At 35.5% G+C, this 26,143-nt stretch overlaps 1 protein-coding gene and 1 pseudogene across 3 annotated transcripts in view; both read right to left on the reverse strand.

Moving 5' to 3' along the window:
- The window catches only part of GKAP1 (G kinase anchoring protein 1), a 74,174-nt gene that overhangs the window by 6,679 nt on the left and 41,352 nt on the right, over positions 1–26,143 (reverse strand). For 2 of the 3 annotated variants that reach the window (XM_008072541.1, XM_008072540.1), the window contains 3 exons: positions 16,690–16,842; positions 6,123–6,224; positions 1,113–1,176 (listed from right to left, as the gene is read on the reverse strand). In XM_008072541.1, the coding sequence (XP_008070732.1) occupies positions 1,113–1,176; positions 6,123–6,224; positions 16,690–16,842 (319 nt within the window). The remainder of the gene's footprint in view (positions 1–1,112; positions 1,177–6,122; positions 6,225–16,689; positions 16,843–26,143) is intronic. The other variant, XM_008072542.1, reaches the window with a different exon arrangement.
- Positions 15,521–15,828, reverse strand: LOC103275124 (annotated as a pseudogene).

A 26,143-nucleotide genomic window follows, 5' to 3' on the forward strand; every position in this document is an offset into this window, starting at 1 on the left:
GCAATTTAAAAATATTTTCTGATCTGCAATTGGTTGAATCCACAGATGGGGAACCCATGTATGTAGAGGGTTTACTGTACCTTCACATCTGAAAACAATTTTTGGTATTTGGTTTTTTATTCTTCAGTGTGTATTTCACAATTTTTAAAGTGTTATGCAGTACTCACAGGAGCTATATTTGGGATTAGCTCTTAATAATAGAAAAATTGTTTCTTACATTTAATTTTGTCCATTCAGGAGACTATTTTCTCATTTGCCTTAATCTATGTCTCTTCTATTGTTAATAATTTGTTTTGCATAAATCTCAAATAAAAATTAATATCACTTCCTTTTCTGTTTTGAATAGAGAATTTTCACAGAACTTCAAGGTAAGTGTCACTTGGTACGCAGAGAAATGTAACTGATTTGGTGGGCTTTACTAATCTTACTATCTATAATCATTTTTTGTATTAATTTCCTTGTCTTCCTGCTGATGGCCTTTTGTCAGAAGTTTAGAGTAGCAGTGAAAGTGTGAAGAGCAGTGGAAGAGAAGATAAGGAAAGAAGGAAACAAAAAGGAAAACCTAAAGTGCTGACAGGCTGCCTCCTGTCATCCTAAGAAATCCTAAGAAATGTTATGCTTATTTTCTCTCTAAATATCATACAGTGATTTATAGGAATTGAATTTTTACAGTTTCTCTTACCTGAATAGTTGTAAATTTGCATAAAACAGATGCTGTAAGAGTGACTTGTGATAATAACATCAGTAACTATCCAGTTTATATCACTCTGAAAAACCTTTTTGTTTTGTTGAGTTTTTTCCAACTCTTTTTTATTGATACATAACTATTGTAGATATTTATGGGATACACGTAGTATTTTGATACATACATGCAATATTTAGGCAGTCTTAAAGATATTCTCCAGCACCTCAACCATTTATCATTTCTTTGTGCTGAGAACATTTCAAATCTTCTCTTCTAGCTATTTTGAAATATGCAAATTATCATTAACCATAGTCACCCTATTGTACTATCAAACACTATTTTGTTGAGTTGATAAATGACATATTTAAAAATTATCTTCAGATATTAAGATAAACTTTTAATTATAAAAACATACAAAGTCACTTACTTTCACCTTCCTGAAGCATTTTCAGTAACTGTGCATTTCTTGCCTTTACTTCTTTATATTTTGCCTAATAGTCAAAGAAAAAAGATACAGTTTTTTAAAAAAGCAAATGATATAATTAATGATTTACTACCAATTTATGGAGCTGAATTCCAGACTTGCTCAAAGACATAGTTACTTTTGAAAGAAACAGGATGGGTAAAAATGTGTTCAAAACTATCTACTACTTAAATTAAATCCCTGGTAGAATAATAGATATCAATATTATAAGTGAGTGAAAATTTAAAAAAAGAGGGATAAGGTGGAAAAAACTCAGGATAATACAAATTTTTCCTTAAGCATCTCTCTCTCTTCTTCATCAAATAAAATCTTTATATAATTCAAAATAATTTAGATGAAAACCAAAAGAAAAATGATTCATAGTTCTAAACTAGTACTGTCCAGCAATATACTAGAACCTTCTATATCTGTTCCTATATCTACCACTGTCCAACATATGTGGCTACAGAAAGAACACTAGAAATATGGCTAGTGTGACTGAGAAAATGAAGTTAAGTTAGGGTCAATTTTACTTAACCTCAATTTAAATTTTGGTTATTGAATTGTATAGTGCAGGTCTATACCTTCTTAGTTAAGGCTTAACTAATCTTTTGTTTTTTCACTGACTAAATAATTATTGTTATAGGCTGGGCAGAGTGACTTATGCCTGTAATTCCAGCACTTTGGGAAGCGAAGGTGAGAGGATTGCCTGAACTCAGGGGTTCGAGACCAGTCTGGGAAATCTGGCAAGACCTCATTTCTACAATAAATCAAAGAATTAGCTGGGTGTGGTGGCGCATGCCTGAAGTTCCAGCTACTTGGAAGGCTGAGGCAGAAGGATCGCCTGAGCCCAGGTCGAGGCTGTGGTGGCCGTGATCATACCACTGCACTCCAGCCTGGGTGACAGAGTGAGATTTTGACTAAAAAACAAAAAATTATTGTTATAATAACTTTTTCTGATATGAATTAATAATTTACTGAAATATCTTTCAACTCTTTTTCAATTTCTCTTCCCAAATAGCTTAGCTTCTTTTCATACTGTATAAATGATACAATTACACATTTAAGAATAAGAATTGTGTTCCCAAATCAACATCCATATTTTAGGCAATTTTCTGGCTACACTGCCCTTATTCAATATATCTTATAACACTCTATGAATCATTTATAAAGATGTAATACATTAGTGCATTAGAGCAGGCTGGGTGTGGTGGCTCACACTTATAATCCCAGCACTTTGGGAGGCTGAGACAGGTGGACTGCTGTAAGAGTTTGAGACCAATCTGAGCAACACAGTGAGACCTTGTCTCTACAAAAAATCAAAAAATTAGCCGGCCGTAGAGGCACATACCTGTAGTGCCAGCTACTCGAGAGGCTGAGGCAGAAGAATTGCCTGAACCCAGGAATGAGCCATGATTGTGCCACAACACTCCAGTTATGAGCAACAGAGTGAGACTCAACTCAATAAAATTTTTTTAAAAATAGAGAAAACAATACACTTAACATATTACAGAAAAACAAAAGCCTAAGGAAAATAGATCAGTATAAGAAACTTATCATTTTTTCAATGTGCACATAGATATGTATAGAAGTTGTCAGATTCAAAAAAATTTTTTGTAAAACAAATTTAAATGTATTTTTTTTTTTTTTGGAGTTAGAGTCTCACTCTGTCGCCCAGACTGGAGTGCAGTGGCACATCCCTGGCTCATTACTCGGTTCCGGCTGGGCTCCGGTGGTCGTTCCGCGTGAAGCTGCCAAGTAAGCGGAGTTACAGGCGTGCACTACCACGCCCGGCTGATTTTTTGATTTATTGTAGAGATGAGGTCTCGCTGCCCAGGCGGGTCTCGAACCCGCGGGCTCAGGCAATCCACTCACCTCAGCCTCCCAAAGGTGCGGGATTACAGGCTGAGCCACCGAGCCCGGCTTAAATGTATTTTTAAGCCCAATAATGATGAACCTTATTAAATAGTGCTCTGTCCATTAAATTGCTCATAATAAATCAATAATGTTTGCTGTGTAATACTGCAGTCAATACAGTAAACTGAAGTAAGCATCAAAGGAAACATAAAAGGCAGTAGGACTGCAGAGCAGTTTAGGAATGAACAAGGGAGACAAGTCAGATGGAAATATAAAAATATGAGGGGGAGCCACGCTCACACCTGTCATTCCAGCACTTTGGGACACCAAGGCAAGAGGACGGCTTGAATCCAGGAATTCCAGACCAGCCTGGGCAATATAGGGAGACCTTGTCTCTACAAAAAAGTAAAAAAATTAGGTGGGCTGGTGGCATGCCCTTGTAATCCCAGCTACTTGGGTGGCTGAGGGGAAGGAATGCCTGAGCCCAGGAGGTTAAGGCTGTGGTAAGCTGTGAATGTGTCACTGCATTTCAGCCTGGGCAAGAGTGACACTTTGACTCAAAAAAAAAAAAAAAAAATATATATATGTAATCACATATAGGGGGAAACATAAACACTCAACTACAACTGTATTCACTATGAAATACAGAATTATTTACTGTGAATATGGAATTATATTCATATGAAATTCCCCCCTCAGGGATTCAATCTATGTTATTGTCTCACCATACTCTTATCTCTAGCTCAAGACTTTTGTCCAAGGTCCAGATCAGTATTCATGAAGGCACTTTTTATTCAAGACTTAGGGTCTAAAATCAGTTCATAAAGCAAAAATTGAAAATAAGCAAGGTTATCTGTGAAAACGCTTATATTGCTTATTAAAAAATACATGTACAGTTTTGTATATACAATCCTGTAGAGTAAATGTATCTATAAAAACATAAATATATAAAACACTAGTTATATGTAGTTTATAATAAAGAGCACATGTGAAATACACAATGCCCTTACTAGTATTTTTAGTTTCACGATAAGCTGCATATAAAGGTGATAAAGTTAAATGTATACATGTTGTGACTCCACTGTGTCTAACTACATTTGGAGTATATATGCCTGCTATGCCACAGCCATTTCAATGTCAACATGTCCAAAATGGAATCTACTAGTTCCCATCTCCCAAACCAGTTAAAAAATGTGCTCTTCCTCTTACACTCAGGATGTATTCATTATTTTACCAGACTGTCTTCACCTCAAGCCTCAGCTCCATGCATTATTATCATCCTACAAAACAATTACCATGTCACTTCCCTTCTAGAGACTTTTATACTGCCTTCTCTAAAATCTAAATGTCTCAAATTCTGACCCCCAACTTATATCTCCAATCTCACCTTTGACAGCTTCCTATTTCTCTAAATGTCAGCTACAATGTACTTTCCACCATTCCCATGCTTTTGTACACACTCTTCTTTCTCTCTACCTGGAAAAATCATTTTTTATGTTAAATCCTTACCAGTTTTCAATAGCAGCAACTCATTCATTCCTTTTCCTGTGTTTCTGCAGCAGTCTGTCAAATCTCAATTATAGATCCTACCTTGTACTGCAATTATTTACATGGTTATGTTCTCCATTAGACCACAAACTTCTTGCTAACTCATGTTTGTATTCCCTGTCCCTAGCACAACAAAAGCAAAGAAAACTAAAAATAAAAAGCTAAGGGAGATAGGAGGGTACAGTCAGAAAAGGTTTTAGCAGGAATGAGCCTTTTTTTTTGAGTTGGGGTCTTACTCTGTCATCTAGGCTGGAATGCAGTGGCACAATGACGGCTGCCGTAGCGTTGACACCCTGGGCTCAGGCAATCCTTCTGCCTCAACCTCCCACAACAGCAGGGACTACAGGAAGTGCCACCACACACAGCTAACTTTGTTTTGTTTTTTTTTTGGAGAGATGAGGTTTTGCTATGTTGCCCAGGCTGGTCTCAAACTCCTGGGCTCAAGCAATTCGCCTGCCTTGGTCTCTCAAAGTGCTAGGATTTCAGGTGTGAGCCACTACACCCAGTCAGGAATGATTCTTAAAGGCATGAGTAGAGGAGGAAGGAAAATAAGAACTATTAGGGCTAGAACTTGATTTATTTTTCACACTATTACATAAGTAGGGCCCAGAAAAGTACCTGGAATATTACAGGCACTCAGTACATAATTAATGAGTGAATTAATATTAGTCAAAAAACAATGATACATGAGGTGAGTTTTAAAAACCCAGATTTACAAAAAAAAGCATAAGGGAAGATGTAAGAGTAACAGATTTATGGTTAAAAGTAAATGTTCACTGCTGGTAGGAACATAAAATGATACAGTTGCTATGGAAAACAGTTTGGAGTTCCTCAAAAAGTTAAACAGAATTACAGTATGATCCAGCAATCCCACTCTTAGATATATACCCAAAAGAATTGAAAGCAAGGACTCATATACTTGTATACCAGCATACAAAATCTAATACACACACACACACACACACACACACACACACACACACACACACACACACACACTTCAAGGAAAATTATTCAGCTATAAAAAGGAATGAAATTCTGACACATGATATAACATGGATAAACCTTGAAAACATTATGCTGAGTGAAATAAGCCAGACACACACAAAAATATTGTATGATTCCACCTACAAGGTCCCTAGAATAGGCAAATTGTTAGAGATTAGAAGTTACCAGAGGGTGAGGAGAATGAGAATGGGGAGTTGTTTACAGATACAGAGTTTCTGTTTTGGATGGTGAAATAGTTCTAGAAATAGATAGCCATGGTTATACAATATTATAAAGGTACTTAATGCCACTGAATTTTACTTAAAATGGTTATGTTATATATATTTTACAATAAAAATAAATTATGTATTATATGTAAGCTGTACCTCAATAAAGCTGATTTTTTAAAAAACAAAACATATTCTCATTCAGACTTTAAATCATTAATCAGAGTTTAAAAACCTAAATTGTAGAATGACTATTTCTATCAACTGATTATTAAACATATTTACACATAAGAAAAATGCAAAATGTGCAAACCTATATTCTTATTTTCTATTCCAACAGTAAATAGACACAAACCTCCCATTGAGTGATCACATTTCTCAGCTTCTGAATTTCAGCATCTTTCCTTTCAAGTTCCAACTTTAGTCTTTCAATTCTTCCGTCTTTCAGAACCACTTCCTGAAAAGAGAAAAACACGACTTTAGGACTAAGACTGTTCTGCCAATACTGGTTTACAATATTCTTTTGTGAAAAATTTAAAAGGAAAAAGCCTGCTTTTAATTAATTTTCGAAGGGAATCTTAAACTGTTGGCTACATTTCCACTTTGACTCAATTATATAATCCTAATTATGCACACTGCAAGTAAATAAGACATTAAAATTAAACTCAAACTACAGACAATGTCCTAGAACAATATCAAGGCTGTGAAAGAATATGCCTATCCTGGAATGAACATATTAATAGTGCTCTGTGACAATTTGTTATTAGTTATTTAAAAATCCAAAAGAACTGAAAGATGGCTTAAAAATACAAAATATTAAAAACAAAACTAAATAGTTTTTCTCTATACTAGAAATTAATAGGTAGAAATAGAAAAATAAGCTTCTCTCAAAAGCAATAAAAATAATGAGAATAAAATTAAGAAATGTTCAGAACCCACAATAAGAAAATTACAAAATTTTGAAAATGACATAGAACAAAGTATGTTTGTAGACAGGAAGGCTCATTGTTACTTTGTAAGTTCAATACAATTTTAATAGAAATTCCAGTATGATTTGGTTCTTTGCAACTTAAAAAGATAGTAAAGACTTCATCTGGAAAATAGGATGGATGCAAACAGTGAAGAGGAAGAGGATGAAGAGGATTTGCCTATCAAATAATTGTCTACTAAAAAGCAAAAATAATCAAAATTATGGCATATAGGTTGACAGAATAATGTACCAGATAAGAGACTTGAGATATAAAAATTTGCTGTAATATACAGATGGTATTTTTTTAAAGTGAGAAGATGAGAAGATACTGAATTATAGAATAATAGCAGGTTACAGGATAAATGGTTAACTGGGAAAAATCAAGTTAAATCCCTGTTATCTTGCACCATATTCTAAAATAAAGTGTAAAAAAAAAAAAATCACCACAACCTCATACTTTTAATATAAATGTAAGTTGGTTCTATTTATCTAAGGAGTAACGTGGCAACGTTAATGTACTCCACAAATACTAAGCATTTAACTGCTAGGTGCTGAGTATACATACAATTGAGTAAAACTGAAAGAATTCTTGCCTTCATGGGACTTGTCTGGTAGAGGAGATAGATATCACATAAACAAATACTACAAGTAGAAACCAAGGTTTAAGCTATGGAGAAAAGAAACACAGTGCTATAAAGGAAGTACTATGGATTATTTCCTTCTGGATCAGGAAAGTTCTAAGATGAACTCTGAGTGATGGGCAGAAATTGGTTAAGTAACAAGTGGAGGTAAGAGCTTTCCAAGTAGAAAGAACAGAATGTTTAAGGGCCCAGAGGCAGAAAAGGACCTAGAGAATTTGAAGAAAAAAACAAGTCAGTGTGGTTGGAGAATAGAGAGGGGGTAGATGGCACAAAATAAGTTTGGAAAAACGAGTAGAGACCTGATTTTTTTTTTTTTTGAGTTGGAGTATTACTCTGTTGCCCAGACTGGAGTGTAGTGGCATACTCATGGCCACCTGAGTGTCGATCTGCTGGGCTCTGGCAATCCTTTCGCCTCAAACTTCCAAGTAACTGGAACTACAAACGTGCGCTACCATGCCCAGCTAATTATTTATTTATTTATTGTAGAGACGAGGTCTCGCCAAACTGTCCAGGCTAGTCTTGAACCTTCGGGCTCAGGCAATCCACTGGTCTCCGCCTTCCAAAGTGCTTGGGATTGCAGGCTAAGCCACCGAGCCCAGCCTGAGACTTAATTTTGGAGGCCCTTGTAAGCCATAAAAATGGTCTGCATATTGGTCTGTATATTACTGAGTAAAATAGAAAGTGGTGAAGGATTTTGAACAGCAATGTCAGATCTATGTTTCTGTCAGATTCATGTTTATTAAGAAACCCTTTGTATGCTGTGTGGAAAATGGAGTTAGGTAAGACAGATAGAAAGATTCTTTAATTGCTACTACGCCCAGATCAGACAAGATTATGACCTGGATCAGGATGGAAGCAGTATAAATGTAGAAAGGTATATTTGAGAAATAATTTGGAGTCAGAATCAACATTTGATGAAAATTTGAATGTGATAGGTGAGGAAGATGGACACTACAATCCAAGTTTCTAGCTTAAGGAATAATGGGGATAGATCAAAATTAGAAATCTAGTACTATTAAGTTCAAGAATCTCTTATGAGTGAGAATATGTGGTACTCAGTTCTTTGTTTCTATGATAGATCACTGAGTATTATAGCCTCTAAATCTATACTGTCATCTTGCACCATATTCCAAAATAAAGTGTAAAAAAAAATCACCACAACTTCATACTTTTGCCTTCATGGGACTTGTCTGGTGGAGGAGACAGATATCACCTAAACAAATATTACAATTAGAAACCAAGGTTTAAGCTATGGAGAAAAGAAACACAGTGCTGTAAAGGGAGTACTATGGATTATTTGCTGCAAAGACCCTAATTTGACCTTCTTTATGGTTGCATAGTATTCCATTGTGTATATGTACCACATTCTGGGGAGGGAGCAGAATCTCACTATCACCCGGCTGGAGTGCAGTGGCATGCTCACAGCCACTGAATCCTTGACCTGCTGGCCTCAGGCGATCTTTCCAACTCAGCCTTCCAAGTAAGATGGAACCACAGGCAAGCACCACCATACCTGGCTAATTTTTTGATTTATTGTAGAGACGAGGTCTTTCCAAGTTGCCCAGGCTGGTCTCAAACCCCTGGGCTTAGGCAATCCTCTCACCTCCGCCTCCTAAAGTACTGGGATTACAGGCATAAGCCACCACATTCGACTTATTTTTTTAATCCAGTCCAGTTTTGTTGGGCAGCATGGTGGGTTCCATGTGATAAGTGGACCCTGAACATTTATCATAAAACTATAAGAAATTGGCAGTAGTGGAAAAATGCCAGAAGAGGCATACAACATCAATAAGTGTACCTGATCTCAAACCAGGTAAAATGGGGACCAACGGGAGGCCCAAACTTTACCTGTATGATGACCACTTGTATATCTAATCCTGAATTGTAACCCACATCTTTAAAATAAAATAAAATTTTAAGAAAAGGGGAAAAAAAGAGTTCAGGAATCTCACTTCTAGGAATTTCTCTCAAATAGGTTAAGTGAGAGCAGGGCATTATGAGTGTATTCACTGTAGATTTATCACAATAAAATATTGGACATTAAACACCCAACAGTAGGATACTAACTAAATATATGGTAAATTCACAAAACTGAAAACTCTGAAGTTACTAAAAGTGATGATATAAAACAATGTAAGATAATATTTGCATTATCCTCACATTGTGATAATATGTACAAAGAAAAAATTCTGGAAGGACATACAATCAACATTTTAATAATAACTATCTTTGGACATGAGGTTATGGAAGATTTCACTTTATTGCTTAAAATGTCCTTTTATCAGCTGGGTACGGTGACTCAGCCTGTAATCCCAGCACTTTGGGAGGCTGGGGAGTGAGGATTGCCTGAGTCTGGGGATTCGAGACCAGCCCGGGCAACTTGGTGAGAACTCGTCTCTACAATAAATCACAAAAAACTAGCTGGGCATGGTGGTATGCATCTGTAGTTCCAGCTACTTGGAAGACTGAGGCAGAAGGATCACCTAAGCCCAGCAGGTTGAGGCTGCGGTGGTCATGAGTGTGCCACTGAACTCCAGCCTGGGCGACAAGAGTGAGAATCCAACTCAAAAAAAAAAAAGATTTCTTTTCATTACAATTATTTTATAATGAGTATATAATCATGGAATAATAAAATGCTATTTTACTTTTAAAAATGAAATTATACAAGCATTTTTTAAAATCTAGATACATATGACTACCATCTTTGAATAGGAAAAGAAAGTCTTTCTGAAATTCATACCAAAAGGAGGAAAAAAAGGTAAAAATCGATACATTTAACATGCAAAAAATCTCAAAAAGTACAACAAAATCAAAAGGTAACAAAAGACTGGAAAATCAGTTGCAACCAATATGACACATACATGACCAATAAACATTTTAAAATGTGCGATCTCACTAGTAAGTTAAGTGATATTTTATCAAACTGGTACATTAAAATGTTTTTTCTCAGTGTGAGTGATTAAAGGCAATTGATCTTTAAACCAAATTATTTCATGTGTAAGAATTGCTTAATGTCCTAAAATGCTGACCATTTGTATTCTACTGAAAAAGTGACTCATTTAACAGTTTCTACATTACTGACGGGGAAAAGCATATATGTACTTAGAAAAATGGGAGCACACCAAAAATCAATACTGCAGTATTTTTCTCTAGGTGAATGAGGGTCATTTTTTCCTCACTACATCTATAAATTAGAGTTGAAAATGGTACCCACCAACTTCATAGGGTGTCAACTTCATAGTTAACTGTTAAAAATTAAATGAGATATTCATTTAATTTTAAGTATGTGCCTGCCATATATACAGCAAGTCCTCAAATATTTATTTTTCTCATGATTGTTTCTTCATTTTACTTATCAGTAGTTTCAAAAATTTCTGCAATAAAGAGATATAACTTTTTAAAAAACAAAGTCATACTGTTTTAATGTATATTCATTTTAATGATGTCCCATATTTCAATAAATGCATTTTTAAAATTATCTTCTAAGCAGAAGACATTATGCTAAAGTGAGGATAAAAGGATGTGTTAAGATAAAGTCTATGTCCAAAAGGGACTTGCAATCTATTAAGAATGATAGGGAAAATGTGCTGTGTGAAACATGCCATAAGAAAAACAAAATGCTATGGGGTATTAAAAAAAGGAAAGATCATGCTCACTTCAGCAGCACAAATACTTAAAAAAAGGAAAGATTGGCTGGGCGTGGTGGCTCATGCCTATAATTGCCCATGGGTTCAAGACCAGCCTGGGCAATTTGGCACGACGTCATCTCTACAATAAAATAAAAAAATTAGCCGGGCACGGTGGCACATGCCTATAGTTTCAGCTACTTAGAAGGCTAAGGCTGAAGGATCACCTGAGCCCAACAGGTCGAGGTTGTGGTGGCCACGAGCATGCCACTGCACTCCAGCCTGCGTGACAGTGAGACTCCTACTCAAAAAAAAAAAAAAAAAAAAAGGAAAGATCATATCCAATGTTTCTGGACAGTGGGAAAAAGCTTCAGGAAGGAAATGCCAAATGAACCTTGAGGAAAACTAAGAAGGGCCTGGCATTCTGTGAGGAGTGGTCTGCTCCAGCTAGAAGAAAATTAGAATACAAACAGCTGAAGTTAACTAGATTAAGGCTATCCCATAGAAAAATGCTTTCAAACTTATTTGACAGCGACCCGTGACAGGAATGTTTTATATCATGACCTAGAAGGCACACATATATCAGTGTATGTTTATATGCAGTGTATGTATACAGACATATGCACACACAGAAACAAATTTCATGAAATATAAATAGGTGCTACATACTCTCATTTTCTCCTGTCCCAATTTTTTTTTTCTTTGTGGCAACCTACTAAATTGATTTTAAGACCTATTAAATTGATTGAGAAACCTAGCTTATTTTTATTTTTTATTTTTTTACCTAAGTCCTGAAAAGCCAGCAAGGGAAACTCAGTTTTTAAAAGTACAGTTTAAGGACTACAAATGCCAGGTCTAGGACTCTGCACTTAGTTCAACAGGCAATGAAGCTTAAGAGCAAAGGCATGATTTGATGAATATTATGCTTTATAAAAAGCCATTGTTAGCAATGTGTAAGATACATTATCTGACACTCAAGTCAAGAAGCAGAAAGTCTGGTTAGATTACTGAAATAACCCCAGTAAGAGATGTGGGCCTAATGAGAGAAATGTTTGTGAGAATGGAAGAGAAGACAGATTTGAGAGATATTTCAAAGATTTAAAGCTCCAAAATCTTGAAAACCAAAAGTGAGAAAGAGGCTTAGAATATGGATGTCTGGTTAAAATAATGAAACCAAAAACAGAAAAGACAGAAGTCAAGTCAGATGCTTGGTCTGTAGAGTAAGATGATGAGTCTGGGTTTGGACACAGTGAATATAAGAACAAAAAGAAAGAATATGCACAAGGGCAATTAATAAAACAGAGCCCCAAAGGCCACAAGAGGGGATGATACTAGAAGTAGTTGATCGACCCAATGCTAGTGAAGTTTGGGAGAAACTAGTAGGCTCATATCCTGCTGCTAGAAAATAGTATATTGACACACATCAAGAGCTACACAGATGTTTATGTTCTTTCAATTACTATTTTTAAGAATTTATTCCAAGAAAATTATTCACCACAAAAATTAAATGAAGACAATCAATGAATGTCAAGCAATCAATTTTGAACAATATTCAATAATAGGGCAATAGCCAAGCAAATTACAGCATGTTAGTTTGACAGACTATAACACCCAGTTAACTAGAGGCTATAAAACTTATTCATTTTTGTTACAATTACTTTAAAATATCTATGCATCTAGGCATTCTCCTAGAAAAAGGCTATTCAAAAATGAAGCCAAACGTCGTGTTAAGAATGGTAGATTTAGGTTGATTTAAAAATTTCTGGTATATTAATATATGTACAGTTAAAAAATTCTAACCTTGGCAAAAAAATAAAAGAGATTTCTTTTTCTGAGAAAGGAGTACAATGGAAAGAAGGAAGATGTAGATATAGAAAGAAATAAGTATTCTTTAAATGGCCTTAATCCTCTTTTTCCCCATTACACTCAAAGACAAAATCCTAATTTTTTTTACTCATGAAAACTTCATACATGCAAAAGAATTATATATACTATATATAGGATAAAATAAAAGCAACCCAATATGCATATTAAGAATCTAAACATCACCAATACTTGGGCAGCCCTCATGTGACTCTCCCCAATCATATTCCTTTTCCTCCTCTCCCAAGGATATCCACCATTATGGATATGGCGTTTGTCATTCTTTTCCTCTATTAAATATTTTACTACATGTATTTAGGTCCCTGAATAATAAACTGAATTTTCTATCTTTTGAAATTTATATAAAGGGCAAAACTATTATTATTTGACTTTTTTTTTCCATGAAACATTATGTTCTTGATATTCATCCATGTTGCCATGTGTAACTGTAGCTCATTCATTTCTCCTATTGATCTGCTACTATAAACAACAGAGTTTTAAACATTCTTCCTGGACATGTCTTCCAGGATTTGAATATAGGGGTAGAATTTCTAAAACACAGGTCATGCATACCAACCTTAAAAGTTAATACCAAATTGTTTTCCAAAATGGTTATACCAATTTTCAGATAACCCCAATAGTGGTATGTTACTGTTGTTCTATATCCTTACTAATAATTAGTATAGCCTTCACCTTCCTTCAGTTTTTCCTAGGCACTGCCGTGAAATTAATATTATTGTATAAAACTTTTCTCTCATCAAAAATTCTTTACTATTCACTGACTAAATTATAAACCAGGTTTCAAATTCTCTACAATCTTTTCCAACCTACCTTATCAAACTTAAACTACATTCCGCTATGAACCTTTGGTTTTAATTAAACTGGTTTATACTTCATTGCCTCCATAATTTTGCTCACAGCATTCCAGTTTCTTCTTTTTTCACCTCTGCATGTTCAAATTCTACTGTCTTTAAGTTTCTAATTCAAATGCCATTTTCTCCCCACGAAGCCATTTCTGATCCCATCCCTATAAATTACTATGGCACTTTATCAGTGTATCTTTTTTTTTGGACTTACCATTTTTTTGCCTGTACAAAAATAATTATCTATTAAGTGCATAACGTGTCCAACATGCTCTGATAAACACTGTAAATTATAACTGATAACTTTCCTAATAATAGTACAAGAAAGGCAGGTAATTTCATTCCAATGTAGCATAGCTGATAAGCTGAAGAGCTATCTTTTGTTATCAGGTTTATTTTATTTCAAAGCCTATTCTCTTTCCACTATACCATACTATCACTTTGGTTTTATTATATCATAATACTACTTGATCATTTAATTAAACTTATATATACTCAACTTTGTTCTATAAAGGGCTGATGCACCTAAGTATTTCTTAAAATATATTAACATCATTCCTTCTATCCAAAAAAATGATCTGAGGTGGCTTTAAAAAATAAAATATGAACTACAAAGGGAAAAATCATAATCAATGAAAAAAGATAAAGTGAATATGCTAATCATAAGTATTAATTAACATAGTTACTTGGACTGTACATACAATTTGGCAGTCAAGGCATGAGAGGAAAATAGCAAGTTTAATTCAATGTCAGAAAGAAGCTCACAAGTACTCAGGGCAGGCAAGGATTTCCCACCACTAAGCTGAAAACAGATTTTCTTGTGGAATACTGTTAGTTATAACCCTATCTTATGGCTGCATTGGATTAAAAGTTCTTAAGGCTTCTCTTGTGGTCCCATATAACATAATATAGAAGATGTTTAATTTGCTGAATGACTGAATTTATCAGTCTTCTTAGAAAACAAAGAGATAACATCCACTGAAGAGAGTAAAAGGATGTGAACCAGACTCTCAGAATTTGGAACAGCTATTATTATAATTTGTCAGAATTAGAAAAAGATGAATCAAAGTACTGTTAAGTAGAAATGAGAATATGGCAAAAGTTATATAGCACTGATTTTCAGATCAGAACATTAGCACTGATAATGAAAGATATTTTCCAGCAAACCCTGGTGGTTCAGGAATTAAATTAGAGAAGGTGGACAATACTTTGAGAGCCAACAATACATACTGGCAAGAAGAGAATAATAGAAAGTTAAGGAAGTAAACGTAAAGTGTTTATGGGGACATTACTGAAATTACTTACTACAAGTTTCAGGCTGAAAGAACTGATGGATTGGAGGTTACTACAAGGTAAAGAACAGGATCAAGGTTAAGAGGGAGAGTAGTGGTTATGTTAAGAAAAATAAATGCAGACTTAGAGGCATGAGAGATTATATACTTTCTCTAAGATGAGATTTAAGATGTGGCAGTGAGGATCTTGGCCTCTTCCTGGCCCCGTACAGCTAGGAATGGGGCAGGAGGAGAGAAAGCATTCTTTTTTTCTCAGATAATACTTTTTGGTTAATACTGGTCTGTAGTAGTTATTTGCAAACGTTTTCTATAAAGGACCTGACAGCAAATATTTCAGGTTTTGTGGATTATGTGTTTGTCACATAGTCTCTTCTTTTTTTTTTTTTTTGTTAGTTTATTATGAAAGAAAGACATGAAAATTATTTACATGATGAAAGATTTCACAACTTCAGTAGAATGGTCAGTTTCATGTTGATGCCATTTCAACAACGTTTTGCTTCAGTCCACATACTTTCCAAAAATGTCACCATCTCTAAATAAGAAATAATCCTCATCATCTAGAACTACTTTGGTGCCTCCATATTCTGGGAGAAGAACTTTATCTCCAACTTTCACACTAACTGGTTGATCTCTCTACCCTTTCCTTTGGCGCCTAAGCCAAAGGCCACCACTGTTGCTCACAATACCTTTCCCTGAGATTTTTCTGGAAGCATAATGCCTCCCTTGGTTATAGTTTCAGCTGTACTCCATTCAACCAATACTTGGACAAAGAGCGAAAGAAACTTTCTAAATGCTTGTCCTGCCATGGCTCCCGTCTGCTAGCTCTGGTTTTCATGCTGCCCACCTCTTTTCATTTTTTAGACAGTATTTTGAAAATGTAAATACCATTCTTAGCTTGTGGCCCTTACAAAAACAGACTGCTGATCAGATCTGATTTATGAGCTACAGCTTGCCCTGTTATGTAGGGTAAAATTCTAACTTATTAGTTTCACAGAAAAGCCATTTATAACATAAATCCAATTTCTCTAGTCAAGTCATCCCATACTCACTTAACTCTATACTTCCTAGCAGCAGAAGTTTTCAGTTTCTCCAATACTCAGTCTAAGGCCTTTTATAACTCAGGACCTCTGTTACTGCAGTTCCCTCAGACTGCAGTCTTTCTCCATTTCTCAGCTTACACCGTTATTCATCCTTCAAAATCCATCCCAAATGTCACTTTTTAATATTCCCATCACAATTCACCCAAGCAGTGACCTTTGCTCTCAAAACCTCCTTTTTCATTGTTCATGTCTCCCTTAAAGTCTTCACTGGACTGAATGATAATCCTTGTACAGGTCTACCTCCCCATATCCCCTCTACGCTGAGTGTCTAAGGGAAGAAAGGTCTTATCCATCTTGGTATTCTCACTCCCTCATACCAGTGCCCAACAATACATAGCATACAGCACATGCTCAACCGACATCAATGAATGAACTACATCATACAGTATGAGTATACTTTATTTCATACTTTTTAATATAAATATATTTTCATGATAATGACTAAGATACAACCCTAAGACTGTTACTTTATACAATCATACTTGGATTCTACTGCTTACTTTCTTTGAAAAGAAAATTGTACTTTAATTTCACTGTGATTTTAAGATAATTTTCTACTTTACATGCCTGGTTGTGTTCATGAGCTGTACAATTATCTGTTCCATTATATTCTGTAAGCTGTTCTCTTCTTTTTTCTCTAATAAGAATTTTATGAACATCATCTTCCAGTCTATTGAAGAATCCTCCATCATGTGATAAAGTCTGAGAAGAACTCAATTCCTGTCAAAAATGAATTATGATTTACTGTCATTCAACATAAAAGTGTATGCATTTAATATGCCTAGTCAGCCACTAAAAGGGTAAAAAATGAAAGAAAAATGATAGCTAAGAGACAATCAACCACTTGATCCTTTTCTATTTCCAGAAAATAATCAGCAGGGACACATTTGCAAATCTCCTATTCGTACTCCTTCATATCCTTTAGAGTGAAGTATTGCTCGATTTTTGCATTTTTGTTATTCATATACCATATGAATACACAACTCGCCCATTCGATGTCTACAAGGCAATGGTTTTTGAAACACCCTCATCGTACCACCCCCCACAATCAACTGTGTAACACTGCCATCATCCCCAAAGTAAATTCTGCGCCCATTAGCTGTCACACCCCATTTCTTCCTAATGCCGTCCCCTAGTCCCAGGCAACACTAATCGATTTTCTCTCTCTACAGACTTGCCTATCCTGGACATTTCACATAAACGAACTCATCTGTGAACTGGTTTCTTTTTGATTTAGCAAAATACTTCCAAGGTTCATTCATCTTATGGCATGTATCAGGAATTTATTCCTTTTTATTGCCAAATAATATTCCAGTCTACAATTTACTTCTCCATTCACTGGTTGATGGACATTTGTTATTGGTTTTGGGTTTTTTTTTTGTGGCTATTATGAGTAATGTTGCTATGAACATTCATGCACAAGATTTTGTGTGGACATGTTTTCAGTTATCTTGTATGTATATACTTGAGAGTAGAACTGCTAGTAACTCTGTTTCACCTTTTCAGACATTGCCAGATAGGTTCCAAAGCAGCCAACTATTTACAGTTCCACTAGCAGTGTGAGAGTTCCAATTTCTCCACATTCTCACCAACACTTATTATCTGTCTTTTTGGTTACAGTTACCCGACAGGGTGTGAAATGGTATCTCATTGTGGTTTTAAGTTTCATTTCCCTGTGACTAATGGTGCTGAGCATCATTTTATGTGCTTATTGGAGACTCGTATATCTTTTTTGGAGAAATGTCTACTCAGATCCTTTGCTCATTTTCAACTGAGTTAGTTGTCTTTTTATTTTTTAGTTGTAAGGTTTCTTTACATATTCTAGGTATCTGATCTTACCAAAATATGATTTGCCATATTTCCTCCAATTCTGTGGGTTGTCTTTGCACATTCTTTTTATATTTTTTAAATTTTATTTTAAAGTTGTGAGATACAAGTGAGGATTTACTACATAAGTAGGTTGCATGTAGGTGATGTCTGGGCTTCTAGCTGGCCATCTCTCTCCCTGATAGTGTACCTGGTACCCAGTGTGTTGCCATGTGTATCCCCGCTCCCTCCTCTAGCAGTGCCTAGCGTCAGCTGATTCCACCCTTGTGTGCATGTGATCAGTGAATAGGGTCCACTTTATGAGTAAGAACATGTGGTATTTGGTTGCTTCTGTGATAATGCACTTAGTATGATGGTCTCCGGCTACATTCATGTTGCTGAGAAAGCCATGATTGATTTTATTTTTCTTTATGGCTGCACAATATTCCATCATGTATATTTACTTACTTATAATATGCATAATATTCCATCATTTTCTTTATTCAGTCTACCACTTTCTATGGGCATCTGGGTTAGTTCCATGTTTTTGCTGTTGTGAATAGTGCTACAATGAAGATACTGTGCAGGTGTTTTTTGGTAGAAAAATTTATGTTCCTTGGGGCATATTCCCAGAAAAGAGACTGATAGATCGTATGGAAGCTCAATTTTTAGTTCTCTGAGAAATCGCCACATTGCTTTTCACAAAGGTTGAACTAGCTTACATACTCACTAACAGTGTAGAAGCATTACATTTTCTCCATAGCCAAGCCAGCACCTGTTGCTTTTTGACTTTTTAATGATAGCCATCTTGCTGGGAACAGTAGCTCACGCCTATAATCCCAGCTCTTTGTGAGGCCAAGGTGAGAGGATTGCCTGAGCTCACGGGCTTGAGACCAGCCAGGGCAACTTGGCGAGACCTCATCTCCACAATAAATCAAAAGAAAAATTAGCCAGGTGTGGTGGCATATGCCTGCAGTTCCAGCTACTTGGAAGGCTGAGGTGGAAGGATCACCTGAACCCAGAAGGATAAGGCTGTGGTAGCTGTGAGTGTGCCGCTGCACACCAGCCTGAGCAACAGAGTATGACATCAACTCAAAAAAAAAAAAAAAAAGATAGCCATCTTTACTGGTATTAGTGATATTGTAGTTTTGATTTGCATCTCTCTGATGATTAGTGAAGTCAAGTATTATTTCATGTCTGTTGGCTGCTTCAATGTTTTCCTTTGAGAAGTGACTGTTCATGTCCTTTGCTCACTTTTTCATGGGGTGGGTTGTTTAATTCCTGTCCATTTGTTTGAGTTTCTTGTAGATCCTAGATATTAGGCCTCTGTCAGATGCATAGCTTGCAAATATTTTTTCCCATTCCATGAGTTGTAATTTTACTCTCTTTACTCTTTTGACTGTTTCTTTTGCAGTTTGCACATTCATGATGGTGCCCATTGCATCGCAAAAGTTTTTTATTTTGATGAAGTCCAATTTATCCAAGAAATCACTGCCTAACTCAAGATCACAAAAATTGCTCCTATATTTTCTTCTAAGCATTTTATAGATGTACTTCTATATTGATTTATGTGATCCATGTTGAGTTAATTATTGTGTATGGTATGAAGAAAAATTCATTCTTTTGCACAAGAATATCCAGCATCACTGGTTGAGAAGACTAGTCTTTCTCCCACTGAATTGTGGGTAAAGAACATTGTCCAAAAACAATTGAAGATAAATATCAGTGTTTGTTCCTAAAGTCTTAACTCTATACTATCAATCTGTAGATGTCTAGTCTTATGCCAGTACCATATTGCCTTGATTACTATAGCTTTGTATTACTCCATCTTTTATATTTAAAAATAATTTTTGCATAAATTCTACATGCCAATAAAGAGATTTTTTAAAGATTTTGATTACTGTCTATCCAATTATATAAAGTTAAAAATTTTACAAATTATCCAAGTAAAAGAGTCTTTTCTTCTCTCCAACTTCCTGTTATAAAGACAGAATGAAGAATATATTCTTCTCACTCTCATTGGTTTCACTATGTACCACATTCTTGAGCTATTGTATTCACAGTTTTACCCATTTCAACTGTATTTATAAGTGGATGATCAAACAGTTCAATAATTCTTGATATTTTCCCCTTAACATTATTTTAAAAAGTAAAGTGTTTGAAAGAAAAATTTATTTGTATACCAGTGCTTAATATTCAAATATCATTAAAACTATACAACACTTTATATTTTGCGAAGCACTTAAACAAGTATTCCTTTATTTGAATCTCATAAACACCATGAAAAGCTGACAGAGTGAGTATTATTTCCCCACCAAGTAATTATGGCCTCAAGAATGTCGATGATTGCTAGATGGTTCAGATGTGTAACTCTTACACCTACTGCTTCATAAAATACTTCCAGTATATTCTGGTAATATTCCATTTTAAAGTAGCAAATACAAAAAAAGCTTAAAACACTGCTGAAGTTCTATGGAAGGAAAAAAAGCATGCTGTTGGCAACTAATCAGCCTCTGGATTTCATATTACCAAAGACTGCAGTTCTACCTAGTGTCCCTGTTTTTTGATATTTGTTCCCATTACCAGCATGCCTATCCCAAAAGGCACTCTGTTCCTTGAATATTTTTTAGTGAGGCACAAAGTTTCTTTTCAGCGTAGAGACAGATTTTTCAAAAGATACCTTGATAAGAAACTATTGGGGGAATAAAGCAAAAATAAATCAACCACAGTCCCACTCCTACATCCAACGAAAAAAAGATTAAAATGTAGCAAATTTAAGAACATAGATTCTTTAATAAGTTAGTCAATTCAATTTCAATTCAAAACGTATATATCTGTTATGTGCAAGGATATAATAAATAAGAAGATAGTATGATGCTTGATGATCTATAGAGATATAGATCAACAAAACAGAATTGGAAATCTAGACATCAACTTCACATTTCACAAAGGTCAATTTACTTTCTAAAAAGATGTCAAGGCTTTCATTAAGGAAACAAGAGTGTTTTCAACAAATAGTACTGGGAAAATTGGATATGCATATGCCAAAAGGTGAACTGGAATCTTCCATCAAACACAAAAATTAACTCAAAATGGATCACAGACTTTAAGGAAGAACTAAAACTATAAAACTTCTAGAATAAATTACTATGGCCTTAGGTTAGGCAAGAGTTATTCAATCAACACCAAAAGTACTATCTACAAAAGAAAAAATTTATGAACTGAACTTGATCAAAATTTAAAACTTTTGTGCTTCAAAAGACACCATGAAGAAAATGCAAAGGCACTCTGAAAATAGGTACATCTATTATGAATCAATTAAAAAATTTAAAAGAAAAGGCAAGGAACAGCCTGAGGGAAAATATTTGCATATCATATATCTGATAGAGGACTTGTATTCAGACATACAAAAAAATTTTACAAATCAATAAGATAACAATGAAAAATGGGCAAAAGATCTGAATAAACAAAGGAGATATATGAATGGCTGATAAGCATATGAAAAGATGCTCAAAGTAATTAGGAAAATGCAAACTAAAACTACAACAAACTATATGACATACCCACCAGAATGGCTGTAATCAAACAAGAGACAATATCAAGTGTTGACAAGGATATATAGAAAATGAAACTCTCATAGGCTGCTGGTGGGAACGATAAATGGTATAGCCACTTTGGAAAACAATTTGACAGATTTTTTATTTTTATTTTTTGAGTTGGAGTCTCACTCTGTCACCCAAACTGAAGTGCAGTGGCACACTCCTGGTCACCGCAGCCTCGACCTGCTGGGCTCCGGTGAGCCTTCCGCCTCAGCCTTCCAAGTAGCTGGAACTACAGGCACGCGCTACCACGCCCGGCTAATTTTTTTATTTGTTGTAGAGATGAGGTCTTTCCAAGTTGCCCAGGTGGGTCTTGAACCCGCGGGCTCAGGCAATCCACTCACCTCAGCCTTCCAAAGTGCGGGATTACAGGCTGAGCCACCAATCCCAGCTTGACAGATTCTTAAAAAGTTAAACATAAGTTTACCATACAACCCAGCAATTTCACTCCTAGGAGATATAAAAACATCTACACAAAGACATATATCAAATGTTCATTGCAAGTCCATCAACTGGTGAATAAACATTTATACAATAAAATACTATTCAGAATAGAGTTGAATTAACTACTGACCTACTGCAACATGGATAAGCCTCAAAAACATGATGCTAAGTGAAAGAAACCAAACACAAAGACTCCATGTATGAGTCCATTCATAGTGGTTTACAAGAAAAGGTAAATCTAGAGACAAAAAGTAGTAGTTGCTAGAGGCTAAAGGTAGGAGTAGGAATTGACTGTAAATGGATATGAGGGAACTTTTTAGGATTATGGAGCTGTTCTAAACTAGTCTGTTTATGGTTGTACAACTCTTTAAATACACTATAAATGGTTGAATTATACACGTACAATTGGTGAATTCCATGGTATGGAAATTATAACCCAATAAAGCTGGTTTAAAGAAAAAGGAAACACCCGTGATTCCACACCATTCTGCTTAAAAACTAGAATATGACCTATACCGTGTACCTACCTATGTACTCTTCCCTATTCTAATCTCCTTGCCTCCACAAAGGTAACCACTACACAAATTTAGCTCATCATTTCCGTTTTCTTGTTTTGAAAACAAACATCACTAAACAATATATTTCATTTTGCTTGTTTTGGGTTTTTTTTTTTTTTTTTGGTTTTTATTATGAAGTTTTTCACCCATATATTCTATACTTAGATTTAACAATTGTTAAGGTGTTCTTATATTTATCCCTTTTTGAGCTTATGTATTTTACAGTATAGTACAGACATGATAATAAGTTTGTCTCAAGATTCTTTCATATGCAGCTGTAAAAAATAAATATTTCATTTTAACCATAATATCATTACAAAAACTAACAAAAATCAGATTATTTACTATTATCTTACACCTAGTTCAAATTCAAATTTCTTCAGTTGTTTCAAAATTTTGTATGGCTAATCCAATAAAGGTCTGTACACTGCATTTGGTCATCTGTTTAATCTAGAACATCCCCTCCACACCCCAACTCTTCTCAACACTTTCTTGTTGAAGAGACTATGTCAGTTGATTCCATAGGTATCACTTAATTTTTACTTTCAATACCTATATCTCCTATAAAATGAAAGCCAGATCTTAAGGTTTAGTTTATGTAAAAATTAAACATTTTTAGCAAGAACATTTATTTTTGCTTAATTTTAAGTTTTATGAAATTTGGTTTAACTCTGATGCATTCTCGAGACTTGTTCTTCACTCAGCTTGTTTGGATTCATTCATGTTGTTGCCTGGAGCTATAAATTCATTCATTTTCACAACTGCATAAACCATTGTGTGATTATACTAAAACTTATTCATTCTACTGATGAGTTTACCAAATGGTGTAATCCATTTGGATTTTTCCTGTTTTTTTTTTTTCTTGGGAAGTATGGAGGCTAGGTTGGGTCATTACAAAAATAAACATAAACATTTCTATGCATGGCTTCTAGGAAACACATGCAAGTTCCTCTAGGGCACATATATTCATGAGTGGACTGCTAAAGTATAAAGTATATAAGGGGATCAGCAAACTACAGTTCAAAAGGGGCCTGCTGCCCTTTTTCCAAATAAAGTTTTATTGAACACAGTCATGCATGCTCATTCATTTAAGTACTGTCTATAGTTGCTTTTATTCTACAATGGTATAACTGAGTAGTATGCACCTCAAAATCTAAAGTCTTTGCTTACTGGCCCTTTACAAAAAAGTTTGCTGACTCCTGTATTATAACAAATACTCAACTCTGTAAGAACACCAAACTTGTGTAAAATACTTGTATTAATTTACATTTCCACCAATATAAACTGATTCATAACTCTATTGACCTATAACCTCTGAATTTCGTTGTTTGCAAATCTTCATAATTTTTGCCTGTCTAGTGGGCAAGAAAACATAGTATTTCAATGTCATCTTAATTTGCATTTATCTGATTAGTAGCAAAACTGGACTTTGTTTTTTTTTTTTTGAGTTGGAGTCTCACTCCATTGCCCAGACTGGAGTGCAGTGCCTGCTCCCGGCCACCGCAGCCTCGACCCACTGGGCTCCGGTGATCCTTCCACCTCAGCCTTCCAAGTAGCTGGAACTACAGGCGTGCACTACCACGCCCGGCTGATTTTTGATTTATTGTGGAGATGAGGTCTTGCTTGCCCAGGCGGGTCTCAAACCCGCAGGCTTAGGCAATCCACTCACCTCAGCCTCCCAAAGGCACGGGATTACAGGCTGAGCCACCGAGCCCGGCTAAAACTGGACCTTTTCTATGTTTTTGCTACTCATATTTCCTACTTTGTGAAAACCATGATGTCTCTTGCTTATTTTTTAATATTTCTATTTTACGAGACAGTAACCATTTGATTAGAGTTCTTTATCTGAATACTAATCCTTTAACAGGTCTATGTTTTGAAAATACCTTTTTTCCATTTGTGCCTTGTCTTTTTACACTCTTTTTGGTACTTTGTGGAAAAGAAGTAACTCATTTTAATGACATCTACTTTGTCAATCTTTTGTTTTATAGTTACTGTTTTTAAGTTTTTCCCTATTCATGTCAGAAATTTATTCTTCTACATTTTCTAGTTCTAAAGTTGCAAGATTTGCTTTTCACATATAGGTGTTTAATCTATGCAGAATTGATTTTCATGTAATGGAAGGTAGAGAATCCCATTTGATGTTTTTCTATTAAGACTAAAACTGTCCCTTGTTTTTCCACATATAACACATTATGATGTTAGAATAACTACACAGCCAAAACATTCCTCAGCAAAAAAAAAATAAAGCATGAAGTATCACACTCCCAGACTTTAAACTTTATTATAATGCTACAATAATCAAAACAGCCTGGTATTGGTACAAGAACAGGCACATAGACCAATGGAATAGAATGGAGATTCCAGAAGCAAAACCTCAATTTCTCAACCAACTCATCTTCGACAAAGTCTCCACCAACAGCCACTGAGGAGAGGAGAACCTATTCAGTAAATGGTGCTGGGAAAGCTGGCTGACCATATGCAGCAGATTGAAACAAGACCCCTACCTATCCCCATACACAAAAATCAACTCTAAATGGATCAGAAACCTAAACGTAAAATCTCAAACTATAAAAACCTTAGAAAATACAGGAGACACTCTTATGGAAATTGGAACTGGCAACCAATTCCTGATCAAAATCCCAAGTGCCCATGTCATAAGAGATAAAAGACAGGCAAGTGGGACCTCATCAAACTGACAAGCTTCTACAAAGCTAAAGAAACCATCAGGAGAACAGGGAGACAGCCCACAGACTGGGAAAAATATTTGCTAACTCTATGTCTGACAAAGGCCTAACATCTAGGATCTACAAGGAACTTAAATGTGCTGAAAAGAAAAAAAAAACAGCTCCATTACAAAGGGGGCAAAAGATACGAATAGACAGTTCTAAAAAGAAGACATACGAGCAGCCAAAACATACATGAAAAAATGTTCAGCCTCACTAGTCATCAAAGAAATGTAAATTAAAACTACACTGAGATACCACCTAACTCCAGTCAGAATGGCCATTATCAATCACTCAAAAAAATAACAGATGCTGGAGAGGATGTGGCAAAAAGGGAACATTTCTACACTGTTGGTAAGAGTGTAACCTAGTACAGCCTCTGTAGAAAACAGTGTGGCAATTCCTAAAAGTTCTAAAAATCGACCTTCCATATGACCCCACAATCCCCCTACTGGAAATATACCCAGAAGAACTCAAATCACTCTATGAAAAAGATACCTGCACATGTATGTTTACTGCAGGGTTGTTCACAATAGCAAGAACGTGGAACCAACCGTGCTGCCCATTAAAAGAGGACTGGATTTAAAAAATGTGGTACATATACACGATGGAATATTATGCGGCCATAAAGAAGAACAATATCATGAACTTCACAGCAACCTGGATGGACTTATAGTCCATCCAGTGATCTTTCACAAAAACAAAGAACTGAGCGTCACATGTTCTCACTCCTAAGTGGACCTTGAACAACTACCGTAATACTATAAGAAAAGGACTGACAGTAGTGGGAAACTACGGGGTTGTGGGGGGCAGGGAGGTGGGACTGACAGTAGTGGGAAACTGCCTGGGGAAGGGGGGGGCACACCTCATCAACAAGGGTACTTGCACA

The sequence above is a fragment of the Carlito syrichta genome, unplaced genomic scaffold (genome assembly GCF_000164805.1).
Source record: "Carlito syrichta isolate Samal-C Ts95f unplaced genomic scaffold, Tarsius_syrichta-2.0.1 Scaffold315331, whole genome shotgun sequence".
NCBI classification, from domain to species: domain Eukaryota; kingdom Metazoa; phylum Chordata; class Mammalia; order Primates; family Tarsiidae; genus Carlito; species Carlito syrichta.